Genomic DNA, 14,514 nt, shown 5'->3' on the forward strand with positions numbered 1-14,514 from the left:
GCTAGGTCCTTCCTCAAAGTTTCTTATGCTCCATTAAATTAAGTGTAGAATATTCTCATTACTCTTGCTGCTAAGCAAGATATTAGCCATATGATGCAGAGTTATGCAGTGCCTTCATATCTAAAACTTTTATACTGCACTTTTTAAAGCTTTTATTTTGAGGAAGGGAAAAGGGCATTTGTCTGAATATGGATTCTAAGTTGTATATATTTCCTGTCATTCTAAAAAGGTGAATTTGTGAAGCAAAATTTTGCTAAATGTTAAATTTTGAAATTTAATATACCAGGTGATTAAAATACTGTCCACTAACTAGTTCATAGACTTAAAATACATCCAACTGTTAAAACTATATGAAGAAAATTTCATTTTTGTCTAATTGCAATTAAATTTAAGAATATGTTAAAATAATTAAAATGAAAATAAAAGTAAAAATTTCCAACAAAGAGCTCAGTGATTAATATAACAGGAAAAAGATATGTGCTTGTTAGAAATAAAGCATATATAAGCCAAATAACCAAATGAAGCAATTTGCTGCTGAGTTTTTATTCTAATTATAATGATTGATTTTGTATTGACACCAAGGGTTAGGTTTTTACATCAATTTGTAAACAGCTAATTTTCACAGAAGGTTAAGACTTAAAAACTATGATCTCTTACTTAAAATTTTTATGATTCTGTAATACTTAGAATGCAAACATTAGGAGCTAAGAAGCTATAGCATGTGGGTTTTATTTTCCCCCTGTTTAGCCTCATTTATAGACACTATCTGAATTATACCTAAAATGTTTGGAACAGTTTCTCTCCTTTTTGATCACAGTAAATAGCTCTGTCATGAGAATATACACAGGAACAAATTACCTATACCACAGAAGAGAGAGGCAAATAGATTGGAGGGAGTGAGGATATCATTTGAGTTGAGAAAACATTCAGGAAATCTGAGGAGCATGCATGCATTTGTTCATTTATAACCTTCTATAAACTTCCATGTGGTCTTATCCTCTGGCTTAAGATTTGGGTTTCTAAGGGGCGCCTGGGTGGCTCAGTCGGTTAAGATTTGGGTTTCTGGTTTTACCAAGAAAGTCTATGGCAGTGGTTTTCAAAACTTTTCACTGTAATCCATAGTTAAAAAACAAAGTATGACCCTGTAATGCAAGTTTTTATAGTAATTTTCATGACAGTGCACCCTTATAGTGCATCTTTATGTGTGCAATATATTCTGGTACCTTTTATTGTATTTCATTTTTTAAAGTGCTGGTTTTGACTCACTGAACTTGGCATTTATGACTCTAAGTGGTTGCAATACACAGTTTGAAGAAAGGCTAATCGGGCCCTTTGAGTAGATGAGAAGTAGCAATAACTTTCCTATAGTTCTAAAATTCATATTCCCTATACCTGTCTCTTCTGTCATATTTGGATTATGATCTTTACATTTAAAAAAAGAGGGAGGGGTGCCTGGGTGGCTCAGTCAGTCAAGCGGCTGACTTAGGCTCAGTTCGTGATCTCATGGGTTCCTGAGTTCGAGCCCTGCTTCGGGCTCTGTACTGACAGCTCAGAGCCTGGAGCCTGTTTCGGATTCTGTGTCTCCCTGTCTCTGCCCCTCCCCCTTTCACTTGCGTGCTCTCTCTCTCCCTCTCAAAAATAAACAAATATTAAAAATAATAATAATAAAAGAGGGAAAAGTGCTAGTGTAGTGTGAATCAGCAGCCATTCACTTGAAAACTGTCCAAATATTCTGAAATTACTAGTAGCCTAGCAGATAGCTTGGACTCATTTCTTGGTACTCTATACAATTAACTTAGGAAACATTCCACATAATTACTTGGCAAACACTTTTATTTGTTTGTTATTGATATCATTTTATACAGGATTCTAGAACACCGGGTCATAGGAAGTTTTAAATGCACATAAAGTGTTCTTTATATATTCTTGCTTACTACCCTTTCCAGTATGCTGCACCTTGTTTATGCCTCTCAATTTACAGATCCCTTCTCATCAATGCTTAATGTACTAATCAGTTATATTTCAAAATCTGAGAGCCCCTTAGAATGGGGCTCTCATTATGTAGGACCATTAAAACAGCTTTTGCTGCTTTATGATAAGTTTTATAGTATAATTTCTCTTAAGAAATTTCAGCACAGACCATGGACATTAGGCTTCCCTTAACAGGTAGCAAATAATATTGTAAAATGTGTGAAACCAAGAGCCTATAACAGAAGGACAGGAGAGCTATTTCCTAAATCAAAACAGTATAAAATACAAAATGGCATCAAAACATTTTAAAAAATTTTTTCCTAAAGTTACTTTATAATCAAATCTTGACATTCTATCTGAAAAAACTTTTGTATGTACTTGTTGAAGAATCATTATAACATGAGTGAAGCTCCATGTTGTAATGATGAAAGTATGCTTTCCACATATTAAGACAAATTTCCTACCTAAGAATTTTCAGTAGGATCTACTGTTCCCCATGAGATCTAAGAGCACAAAAATGCCTCAAGCTCTATGCCACTGATCTACTTTTGTAAAGCGAGATTTCTCCCATTTATCTCAACGTTGTGTTTTTTTTTCCCCCCCAATCAAATAGGATCTTTCAAAACTCAGATGCAAAAAGGTATATGGGATGAATTTTAGGAAAATAACTTTAAGTGAAGGTAGAGCTTTTAAAATATCTTCTCAGAGCTACAAAAGTACTGCTACATATTTCCATTTTGGGCAGTAACTCAAGAATTAGCTTGAAATTTATCCTACTTAAGGTACTTTTTCATAAGAAAAAACCCACTGTGTTAGCATCTGTAATAAGGTTAAACTAATTGAAATTGTCAAGTAAAATACCTGCACTAGTAGATCCAATCCCTGTTGTGAGCACAGATCTCGGTGTAATCTTTGCTGCATACTTGAGGAATTGAGATTTCCCTGTGCCAGGATCCCCAACCAATAAAAGATGAGATTCACCTAGAAAAAAGTTAATAAAGTTTTAAATTTCTATGAAAGGACCCATGAATAAGTATAATTAATCAAAAGGAAAATGGTCCACTTGGAATGCCATCGTGATTATGTTTTTGCTGTATACTTAAGGTCACTTAAGGAAGGATTTAACTAGATATCCTTAAAAATTAGGTTAACTATCATAAAATAACAATCTTTAAGTGATTTCTGAATGTGACATTTAATATCTAAATTAATAGACTTTGTGCTATTTCCAGATGTTTAGGCGTATGTTTGACATTTAAGACATTTTTGGCTTCTAAAGTTGCTGATTTTATTTAATCTATTTTTAAATAACAAACTACTCGATTAAATCTTTCCATACAAGCCATACAGGTATTTTATTCCATTTTTATTTAAGTATTTTTAAGTGTTCAAGACTTTATAAGTGCTTTATAAGTATCACTTATGATTACAACAGTTAAGTGAAGATGTTTTCATTTAATGAAAATTTTAATATCTCAAAGTAACTTATTTTCAAATGTAACATAAATGAATATGTGACTACCCTGTGGTATGTACTGTCTCAGTGATCAAAAAAATTTATTCAGAAATATTCAAGTATTTCCTAAATATATTAATAGGAAACTCCCTATTTAAGCTCCACATTTAGCAGAGTGCCTTGCAAATAGTAGGTGATCAAAACATAGAATACATACACGCGTTATTATACTATCCTATATTGTACCATGTGGTTTTAGAATTCTTATTAATGGCCTTATATATGAACAATGTCCTTTTAGTCTTTGGTTATTATGACTCTCATGTGGCCTATAGTGAGGGCCATAATACACCTACTCTATGCCAGATTCAGGTCAGTTAAATGTGTTAGCTGCAAAAGAGCTTTTTGCCATTTGAACATAATTATATACTTAGAGTAATCTTTGCTTGAACGTGTGACCTCCAGCAGCACCTCAGGGCAGACTGCACATTTGCTACCTACCGGCAGAAGGGGAACCAGCAGGCAGATGATTGAAAGCAGCAGTCTGAGAGAAACACACTGACAGTCACAGATGGAGAGACACTGACTTGGAGATATTAAAAAGCATTATTTCTAATCTTTTCCTCTTGAAGAAAGACTGGGGATCCAATGAAAACATAGTAATCAAAATGTAAAGATTTTATTTTGTGGCACCCTTATAGATTAGAGCAAAAATATATATTCATCAAAAAAACTTAAAAGATTTCTTTTAGTCTTTGGAATTCTAGAAATTACCTTTTGATATACAGATACTGGCGATGAAGTATTAGATAGTCAGACAACTGACTGTCATTAGGGTTGAAAGATTATGGTTAGAAAATAAAGCTCAACAAGCAATTTTTATTCAAAGAAAAATTCTAGCTTCTCACCTTGTATGTATTAATATTTCTCCGTTTTAAGTAGGTACTAACCTCTGACCCGTGTTCCTGTAGCATCAGTCCTTTGAATCCCACCAGCCAGCACCATGGCCACAGCAAGCTTCACTAGATACATCCCAAAAACTTGAGGGCACAAGCTGGCCAATATTTCATTCCTTCCTAGGAAAGGCAGCAAGATCAGATATTACCAACAGTTTTCAAGAAACCCCATCTGAAATTTTCCTTCCAACTTCCTATGAACATACTCTGCCATCTAAAATGATCCACGAGGACCATTTCCAAATGCCTAAAAGGAGTGAATAACTTTGACTTGGTTGTAAAATGCCTTCTTTTACTAATGCCGTGATATGAAAAGTCTGCTTTTCATTCCTTGCTTTTTATTTTCATAGCTTAAGTTTCCATGAATTTATCATACTTTGCAAGGGACAGAAAGGAATCTCCTTTACTCCCTTATTAAGCCAACATTATCCCTTTAAAATACGACTACACTTTCTGTGTAGTAATTTGAGTAAAACTACTCCACTGCCTAAATAAAATGAAGGTACTTGAACTCAGACAAGAAGTCAGATTGTAGGAGCCAGTAATCTTTAAATACAAGAAGTACCTGGGGCTCATGGAGCTTCTTGCAGAGGTGTAAGAGAAGTAAAATCAATCCACCCTAGAAGTCAATTCAGCATTTACTCTGAAAAGTTTGGTAAAGTCTGTTTTACCTAGAATAAGGGTATCAGAGTATTTAAAAGATCATTATAAACTATAATTCTAGCAATTCAAGCCGGAAGTCTTGGATTCTCCTGATCATGTGCTTTAAATAAAAGAATATCACGTTTGAGTTTCTGTTTTGAGAAATGTCAAAACACCAAATCTGAGAATCTGCCTATCCCACCTATAAGTAAAGTAGGTATGTTATTTGATGACTGGCATAATCAACCAGCAGGGGCTCTCAGAACCTATGACATCCTAACAAGCTTGTCCTCAGCTTGTCTTGTGTGGAATTCACTACCGTGATGGTACGCTGTATGTCTACAGGCTGGAAACTAATATGTATGTTTCAGGATTTCCATGTTTGTACTCATGTTTCAGAGGTAGGTCTTCTGACGAGGAAAATAGTTGTGTAAGTACTCCTTTAGCTGATTATTCCAGTTCCAGAAGCTTTTCTGCCAAAGCATGAAGGGAGAGGAAAGGCTTCCTCCACAATTTATGGCCCTATACACAAAGTCCGCTTTTTGTAACATATCAAAATTGATCCAGTGGCAATTGAGGTAGGGTGATATGACCTGGGATGGCAGGAATGGTGAAGAAAGAAAACCTTTTAGTAAAATGGGGATCAGGAAACAGAATTAGTAAATCCTGGAAGGGGGCTCATTAACTGCTAGAGGGAATTCCTCCCTTTCCTGAGGTAGAAAACCCAGAGAAAAAAGATGAAGAAAGGTTTGAAATCTAAGCAAACAAGACCTTATAGCATATAGGTAAATTCTGACCAGAATCTAGAGATTACACATACAAAGAAAGAAGGAATAGCCCCAACAGGTAGGTTTCAGAGCAGGCAAACTGACCTGGGAGACTCCTACACCAAAACCTAAAGTGCCACTTCTGAATAAATGTGGATTCGGTGATCGATGTGCTGATGCAAAACCTATCCCAGTGGTGAGGAGCACAGGCTCTGGGGTCAAATGCCTGGATTCACATCCCAGTGCTATTACTTACTACCCATCTGACCTGGGCAAGTTTCTTAGCCTCTCTGCTTCTATTCCTTATCTGTAAAATGGAGATGATAATGGTATCTCATAGAAGTGTTGAGGATCAAAGGAATCAGCAAGTGTATAGCACACAGAACAAACAACGCCTGACACACTTAACTGTTAAACTATTATATTACCTGTATTATTTGTGCTTATTTCTGATCTCAAGATTTCCTCACAATGTAGTTAACACAAAAGGTATACTATAAAGGCAGGTCTGAAGTACCAGAGAAAAATAAAGGGAAAGAAAGGATTCCCTTAAATTTGTTGTCTGAAGTTCCTTGAATCATGGCAATAGATGCTTCCATGGCTGAATCATGGAAGAAAATTGATTACAGTGAATACTACCCACAAACCTATCTCCCTCCCAAATTTCTGGTTCTAGACCATGTTAATAGTGTGTCTACAGCCAATTACCCCACTCTTGTGGCATGGCTCTCCATTACCCTGATGAAGAGAACCTCTTAGATCTAAGATAACGGAGTCACCTCAGCTTGGGCCCCAGAGACCCCAATCCCTATATCTTGGTTTCTACCCAGCATCTAAGCACCAGGCTCAGAGGATCCCTGAAGTTACTATAGACTAGAATAAAGCCTTCAGCTCCTCCTAGACCATACCCACAGTATGAGGTCTTAATGAAGCAGATCCACCTCCGAGGGAATCTTTGGCTTTAGACTAGCAAAATGAAGACACCCTTCTGGATACACTTCCCTCTCTTCATGCCCTCAACTAGCACACATACACTTTGAAATGGTAAAATACAGTGTACTGGTACTTAGGAAACTAAGCAGAATCCATTCAGACTAAAAAAAAATGTTGCCTCATTTTCTGTCTTCCGTTTCTCACAAGGTCATTATATTTACTTCTTCCTCTTATCTAGTAAATAAATTGTATATCCATAACCTTCTGATTAAAATAGACTCTTTTTAATCACCAGCACAAATCACTTTTCATGGTCTGGTTATAGAGCGCTGTATGATGCCCTTCCTTCACTGCTACAGGAAGAGCTGAGCTGTGGCACTGCGATTAATAAGAAATGACTGTGGTCCAAGAAAGAGTTACAGATTTTTTAAGGACCTGATCCTAAGAAACCATTTCAAATTAAAAAAATTCATTTAAAAATACTTCTTATAGGGCTTGCTTCCTAAAGCCACAATGTGCAGAATGTAAGTTCTTTCTGTACAGATCTGGTAAAAGAATGATCAGGAGCCACTACATTACATGCTATATGCAGAAGCAAAAAAAAAAAAAAAATCATCCCACAAAACAAAAGCAAACTGCCTAAAGTTAGGCAAATAAGAATTCTATTTTGTGAAATGGTATCTGTCCAGTATGTGACTTAAGAATAAAGTAATCAATATGTATGAGATTTGAGGTGAAGTTTATTAAAAATAGTCTATCACTGGCTTCAGTTTATTTTTCTCAGAAGATGCCTCCAAGGAAGAATGCAAACAGACATTTGAAGGTTTAATTGGTGTTTTATACTTTTGGAATTTTTAAATAAAAAATACTCTATGAACCCAAAGTCTTGTGTGATGTTTTAGTCTATGTAATTATATTTTAACGTCACAGTCATAAGTGTTTACAATGATGACAAAGCTTATTTTTGCATCTTTCCATCTCTCATCATCTCTTTCTACTTAATGCATATTTAAAAATCTTCAGCTAAAATAGCATGAAGTTGTCTTAATTATCTAAGGTACATCAGAAAAGAAATAAAGCTTTACTAGGATGAGGGTTCATAATAAAGTGAGTTTTGCCTACTTACGGAGGAACTGTGTATTTGGTGAAAAAGGGAGAAAACTGGCAGTATAAGAGATGTCTAAAAGAATAGAAATGGAAAATTTCTTGTAATTAACTCAGCCTTGATTTTCCAGGAAGATCTCTAAATAGAAAAGACTACACAAGAAAAGAGCTCAAAGGGAAATTATAGCTAGAAGTACTGACGAATGCTACTACCCTTTGAATTCAGCCATCGAGTTATGCAGCATGTAAGGCTGCCTCCTGACCACAGACTTTATATTTAACTACTGAATGAAATGCCATTAATAATTATCAGCTTTATACCCTTAATCACAAACCTGCAAAGGGATCACTCTTATAGGATTCCCAAAAATCTTCAAATTCCTTTTGGACCTCCTCATCCATGATGATCCCTGTAGACTGCTCATTATTTACTTGGACATAATTGGCTTTCAGGACTATCTCCACTTCACAGCGTACATCTTGCTGGAAGGGCTTCCACCGTTGCATTACGACTCCATAAATAGTGAGGTCATCGCCTAGGAAAGAGCACCACGTAGCAGCAAAGTCCAGTAGTACCACACTGCTTGCTGGGCACAGACTTGCATGACAACCAGAAATAAGAAATAAACCACTCTTGGGTTAACCACTCTCAGCTGGTTAAGCGTCCGACCAACTTCTGATTTTGGCTTAGGTCACGATCTCACAGTCCTGAGTTCTAGCACTGTATTGAGCCCCTGCTGAGCGTAAAGCCTGCTTAGGATGTTCTCTTTTCCCCCACTCTCTCTCAATATAAATAAAAATTTTTTAAAAAGAGAAAGAAATAAACCACTTTCCTACCAAGTTTAGAGTGGTAAACACTCATCCAGAAAACAATTTGAAGCCAAAAGAACACCACAGATTTCGTACTTTTTTCTTTCTTTTCTTCTTCTTCTTCTTCTTTTTTTTTTTTACAGGCACTTGTATCTGCACAGCTAAAAGCTAAAGTGAGCATTTTTCTTTTTGTGAATCTGCTACATAATAATCACACCAAATTATTACCCTTCACTGGGAAAACAGTTTACTGGATGATTTATTCATCATTATATTGGGCAAAATGTTCATCTTCTCAGAATCCCTAACCATATAGTTCTCATTTAAAGAACAGGTGGGGGGGGCGCCTGGGTGGCGCAGTCGGTTAAGCGTCCGACTTCAGCCAGGTCACGATCTCGCGGTCTGTGAGTTCGAGCCCCGCATCGGGCTCTGGGCTGATGGCTAAGAGCCTGGAGCCTGTTTCCGATTCTGTGTCTCCCTCTCTCTCTCTGCCCCTCCCCTGTTCCGGCTCTGTCTCTCTCTGTCCCAAAAAAAAAAAAAAAAAAAAAGAACAGGTGGGAACTGCAGCTGCAAGGTGAAACTATCATCAATCTGGTGTCCGGAAAGGAGACAATCTTGTGATAACTGACACTAGCTTTAATTTCCTAGATACTAATTTTTACTTACCATATTAATTAATATTTTACTTACTGACTTAAAAAAAACAAGAGGAACGAACTAAGAAATGAGGATATTACTGTTACACTTCAAAGCCCTTTTCCCTAAACTATGAAAACACAAGATACAACCCTGCTTATTCCTTCTTGGTTGGTTCCTTCCCACCTGAGGAAACTCTCCCATTCCTGGTGAGAAGAATATTAAACTTTTACAGATATTCCTAAGAGGCCTTGGGTAGTTTATAGGCACATTCTCCAAACACTGACATCTGGATTATTACATACAATTCAATGCATCAATTAACAGGTATACATGAATGAATGGTTGGAATTCAGTATTCTGGTACTGGAGAAAAGGGGACCAGAAGAATAGAAGATAATCCTAGTCCTCAAAATCTTGTTGAATATAAGATGTTGGACATACCCCAAACCAATCTGGTGGTATTTATAACTTGCTCAACAAATAGTGTCTCTGAACTAACTGGCAAGTCTTCATATCTAAGCCTGTGTCAAATATACGGTATTTGCTCATGCAAAATGCCTTTTACTCTCTAAATTTCAATGTGTAATGTGTAATCTGCAGAGCTTTTGATTTTCTGAAGAAAAATGTTCTGTAAATGCTAAATGCATGGAACTGGTAGCAGCAATTACAGAATAGAGAGCATATTTCTAGCCAAAGGCAACTTCATAATAAATGGTGAAAACACGTTTTCAAGAGCCTTCCTAAACCACGGCTTGGATGTTTTTCAAACCCAGTCAAGAAATGATCATTTACTGTCTGCCCTCAATTTTTAGATGAAAATGACTGGGGCAACTTTGTATGAGCACTTGGAACAGTCCTTTACTGTGGTCATTTTAATAGATTATGCTTAGGTTGTTCCTAAATTAGTCAAACAAGGAACTTAACTTTTAGATACCGCACCCATAAGTAACCTGATTTCACTAAGCAGTGACAATGTGGAAAATGTGGAACACTGAAGAACGGCCAAGAGCACTGATTTTGCCCAATTTGGATTCAAATTCCAGCTCCACCACTCACTGGCTACGTCCTTGGGCAAATTACCTAACTTTGCTGAGCCTATATTTTGACCTAGAAAAATGGGAATAGTTACATTTATATCTCAGAACAACAGTGAAAATTAAGTTAGATAACGTTTATAAATTACTTCATACAATATCTAGAACACAGGAAGTGCTCAACTGGCAAACATTAGCTATTATTATACGAAACCTTGTTATTATACTTAAGTTTTCCCACAATAAAAATTACAAACAGTGTTACTGTCAGGAGGCTCAAGCTCTTACTTTCTATAATCCCAGCTCTTTGTGCCGCTGTCTTCTGCAGCTTATTTCCCACTGCAGCCGCCCCCAACCAGCCATGTCTGACCTCCCACTGCACTGGCAGTTCTCAGGACACAAACTCCAACTTTATTACCCTGCATGTGTCAATCTGGGGTTCCCAACCAGACTGTATATTCCTCAAGGGCAAGGATTATGCCATATATCTTTTCATTCCCACAGAGATTTGTAGCTATGGATAAATGAAAAAAGAGCTGCTGACAGACTGCTTCCATCCATTATTGTTAGTGACATGTGAAAGAAAAATAGCTTCAGGTTTTTCCAGGGCAGAAAGAATTCAGTTTAGATGAACTGCATGAAAACATCTTATTTTTTTTTAAAGAGGGTTTTTAAAGTATTTATTTATTTATTTTGGGGTGGGGCGTGGAGAGAGAGGGAGAGAGAATATCCCAAACAGTCTCCTCTGCCTTGTAGGTATGGAGCCTGACACGGGACTTAAACTCACAAACTGTGAGATCATGACCTGAGCCGAAATCAAGAGTCAGACACTTAACCGACTGGGCCACCCAGGTGCCCCAATAAATATTCTTGACTCTAGATACTGAACTCTTCTATTTCCATAGTGTTTGCCTTATAATTTTAATGAAATGGCAGTTCAGTAAATATTTTATACATGAAGCATCTGGAGATATCTAGGGTTAAAGAAAAAGAGAAATGGTGGAATTTGCAGAAATGAAGCACTTTTGATCTGTCTGGTAGGGGAGAACAAGGATGTGGAATAAGAGGTCAGATATGCTTGTTTCTGTCCAGGGGATACACTTGTGTTATATGTTTTCTATTGAGATTAAGGGTGAGTAAGATTAAGGTATGAGCGAGAACAGGAAATACTTAAAGCAGGGAATGTTGAGGTGAATCAAGAAACAATTTTTGACACCAGGCTAAGGTTTACCAACCATTTCCATTTTTTGGCCCACTTTCAATGTAACTTAAATGTTAAACAGCAAGTGGAAATTGCTAGGCAAACAGTAAAAGCAACAGTTTTTAAGTTATTTGGAATAAGAAGAGGAAAGAGAAAGAATAATCTTGTGTCGTTCTCACAGGCAAAAGTCTGGTCAAGGCCTAGGAATGTGTGTAGGGAGCAGAGCTGCTGACTTTTAGGGAGACAGGTTGCCACCTGCCTTTTCTAGGGCTGGAAGGAGAAGCCTCAGAGAAGCTGACTAGGACAACCTTTTTTTGGGATTGAAAGTCTGTAAGTCCAAAAGACTTTTAAACTGTATACTAGAGATTTTAGTGCCTGTCAGTTCTGGGAAGAAGAGACAGTGAGGGAATAGGATAGATAAGGATACTGGTGCCAAAATACGGAAAACATCAGTTACTTCGGTTAGAGAAAAAGGTTTTGATTAAAACTGTTAGATTATACATTTGAATGCAGTCTGCTTCTGAGATCTCTACCTTTAGCTGACAGGGCCATGTAAATTTTACAGCCCTAGCCCCTACTAACAGCTGAAAACAATCCCCTTTATTCTCCTTCTTTCTTTTTGCATTACATATGTAGAATAATACATGTTTAAAAAAACATATCAAATTTTATTAAGAACATCTCATGATACTTAAATGTGGTTACTAAAGAAAATAATATTTACTCTCTTGAGCAATACTGACTTACAAAACCTCCTAACATCTTAATTTTTCCAATAAAACTCTTCCCTACCATTTTTTTTTGTAAATACAGTAATTTTAAATTTTAATGTAGAACACTTCCATTCTACACATGTGGGCCAGTATTAATCCTTGCCCTCCCACTAATACGTTTAAGTTTGATTCTTCCCAGGCTCCCCATTGAGCAGAATAAGAGGGGCAAGATGATTTCAGATGGGGCAAAAAAGAGCTTAGGAGCTGTCTGGTTAGCCTCAAGATCAAAATATAACCAAGAATGACATCGCAACAACCCCTGTGAAGTCCTCCAATTTCCAGAATAGCTCTGAGGTTGTCTTTGATTTGCCTGGAACACTTCAGATCAACCAGATCAATGGCCATCATGAGGCCTAAGTCACTAACAGATGTTGTACGCCCTCTGCTTGACTGTCACTGAGAAAAGAAACCATCGTCTGATAAAATCTACCTTCCTGGAGCTTCAGACTGCTCAAACTCAATAGTAATCTCCTCTAACTATAATTCTATTTCTGTATGACAGGTTTCCAATTAACGAAAAGTGAGCTGTCATGTCCTTCCTAAGGCTTCTTCATGCTAAACACCCACAGTTCTTTCAGCATGGTTTCAAATTCCTTCTCAATTTGGGCAAGTGGCCAACGGAAACACCAAGAACCCTCAGAGGACAAAATCAACGTGACTCCTACTGTGGTGTCACCAGCACAGAGGAGACAGGAACAATCACCTCCTTTCTTCTAGATACCAGTAAGAGTACAGTAGTATCTGACAGAGTCATACTGTCTGATCCACTAAAGCCACTACAATTTGCTACTGTTAAGCAAGAATGTGCTGAAGAGACTCCTGGACGAAAAGTCAGTGGATCTGGGTTCATGTTCTAGTTCTGCCACTTAACTCTCCATGTGACCTTGGGCAAGTCAGATTCTTCATTTATAAAACAGTGGCTGGACTGGACCAAGCTATAGCTTTTTTCCTGCTGTGTATCACCTCCCACCTCCATGCCAGTTTCTGTTCTCAAGGTGAGCAATTAAGCCTCCACACTGAACTTCACAGTGTTCAGGTGGAAATAAAAAATGGCTTTTTCCTAGTCAATATTTTAGGACCTCTTATAAAAGCCAGCAAAAATTCTTACCAGATTTACAACTGTCTACTAGGTCATCTTCCAGGATAACCTTCATAGATCGTGGAATACTTCCAACAGATAGCCTTTGAACCTAGCAAGGAAAAGGAGACACATACTAAGTATGCTTAAATACATGGTAAGTATTCAGAAGCCTAGCAGTTCTTGAATTACTATTTCTATTTCCCTGGTATTATCATACAATTTAATTGTGATGGGGATTTATAAAGTTTTCTTGAAAATTGTACCTACTATCTGTTTATTAACTCACTAGAGTAAAATAAAAACACCAATATGGAAAATGTCTCCAAATATAATCTACCTTGTGAATGCTCAAAATAAATACATGCTCCACCTATTAAACATAATACCAAAGTTATTTACCTACAAAAGACATGCAGTTCTTTCCTGACCTTTAGTCCTAAGACCTGGGCAAATCACTCTGTTCCTTTGATCATTCCTTAGTGACAGAACTCTGGTTTTATTTCACATGGACATGTACCCAGTAAAAAGACTATTTCCTAGGCTCCCCTGCACATGGAATATGGTCATATGGCTAAGCTCTGGCCAATGAAATGAGTAGACATGCCTTAGACTTCAAAGAGGTCAACTTGAATGGAGACTTGGCTGGTGCTGTTGCCCGTCCCTCCCTTTTCCTGCTGTCTGACTAGTCTACAGTGGTGAAAGAGTTGTAACTACCATCTTAGATTAAGAGAACCCTAATAGACGTCACATGTTAAGAATGGTATATAGAAAGACAGGAGTTTGAGTCCTTGACACTGAATATACCTTTGTGTTTCAGCGGCAAGGAAAACCTGGCACACTGTCCCATATTAAAGAGTGTCTATGTATATATACCTCATTTGACACAGCAAATAAAATTGGGCCTAAACCTCAAATCCTGAATACTCCAATGTTTAACAACCACTTAAAACCATTTAATTTTTCTCCTATCCCTTAAATACAACTAGTTTGAACTTCTTAAATATTCCCTTAATTTTAACATAATTATTATGTTAAATATACCACCTGCGACACATAAAATCAATAGATGACCGAGTAAACCACAAAGCTGAGTGATAAAGGGAAGGCAGCATAATGACCAGAGTCCTACAGTGTTAGAAGGCTACTG

At 37.0% G+C, this 14,514-nt stretch overlaps 1 protein-coding gene across 7 annotated transcripts in view; it reads right to left on the reverse strand.

Annotated features, from left to right (window-relative positions):
- Window positions 1-14,514, reverse strand: part of MCM9 (minichromosome maintenance 9 homologous recombination repair factor) — a 109,777-nt gene that overhangs the window by 82,929 nt on the left and 12,334 nt on the right. For 6 of the 7 annotated variants that reach the window (XM_003986512.6, XM_023254297.2, XM_045057960.1 and 3 more), the window contains 4 exons: window positions 13,395-13,476; window positions 8,165-8,365; window positions 4,378-4,503; window positions 2,833-2,952 (listed from right to left, as the gene is read on the reverse strand). In XM_003986512.6, the coding sequence (XP_003986561.3) occupies window positions 2,833-2,952; window positions 4,378-4,503; window positions 8,165-8,365; window positions 13,395-13,476 (529 nt within the window). The remainder of the gene's footprint in view (window positions 1-2,832; window positions 2,953-4,377; window positions 4,504-8,164; window positions 8,366-13,394; window positions 13,477-14,514) is intronic. The other variant, XM_023254296.2, reaches the window with a different exon arrangement.

The sequence above is a fragment of the Felis catus genome, chromosome B2 (genome assembly GCF_018350175.1).
Source record: "Felis catus isolate Fca126 chromosome B2, F.catus_Fca126_mat1.0, whole genome shotgun sequence".
NCBI lineage: Eukaryota > Metazoa > Chordata > Mammalia > Carnivora > Felidae > Felis > Felis catus.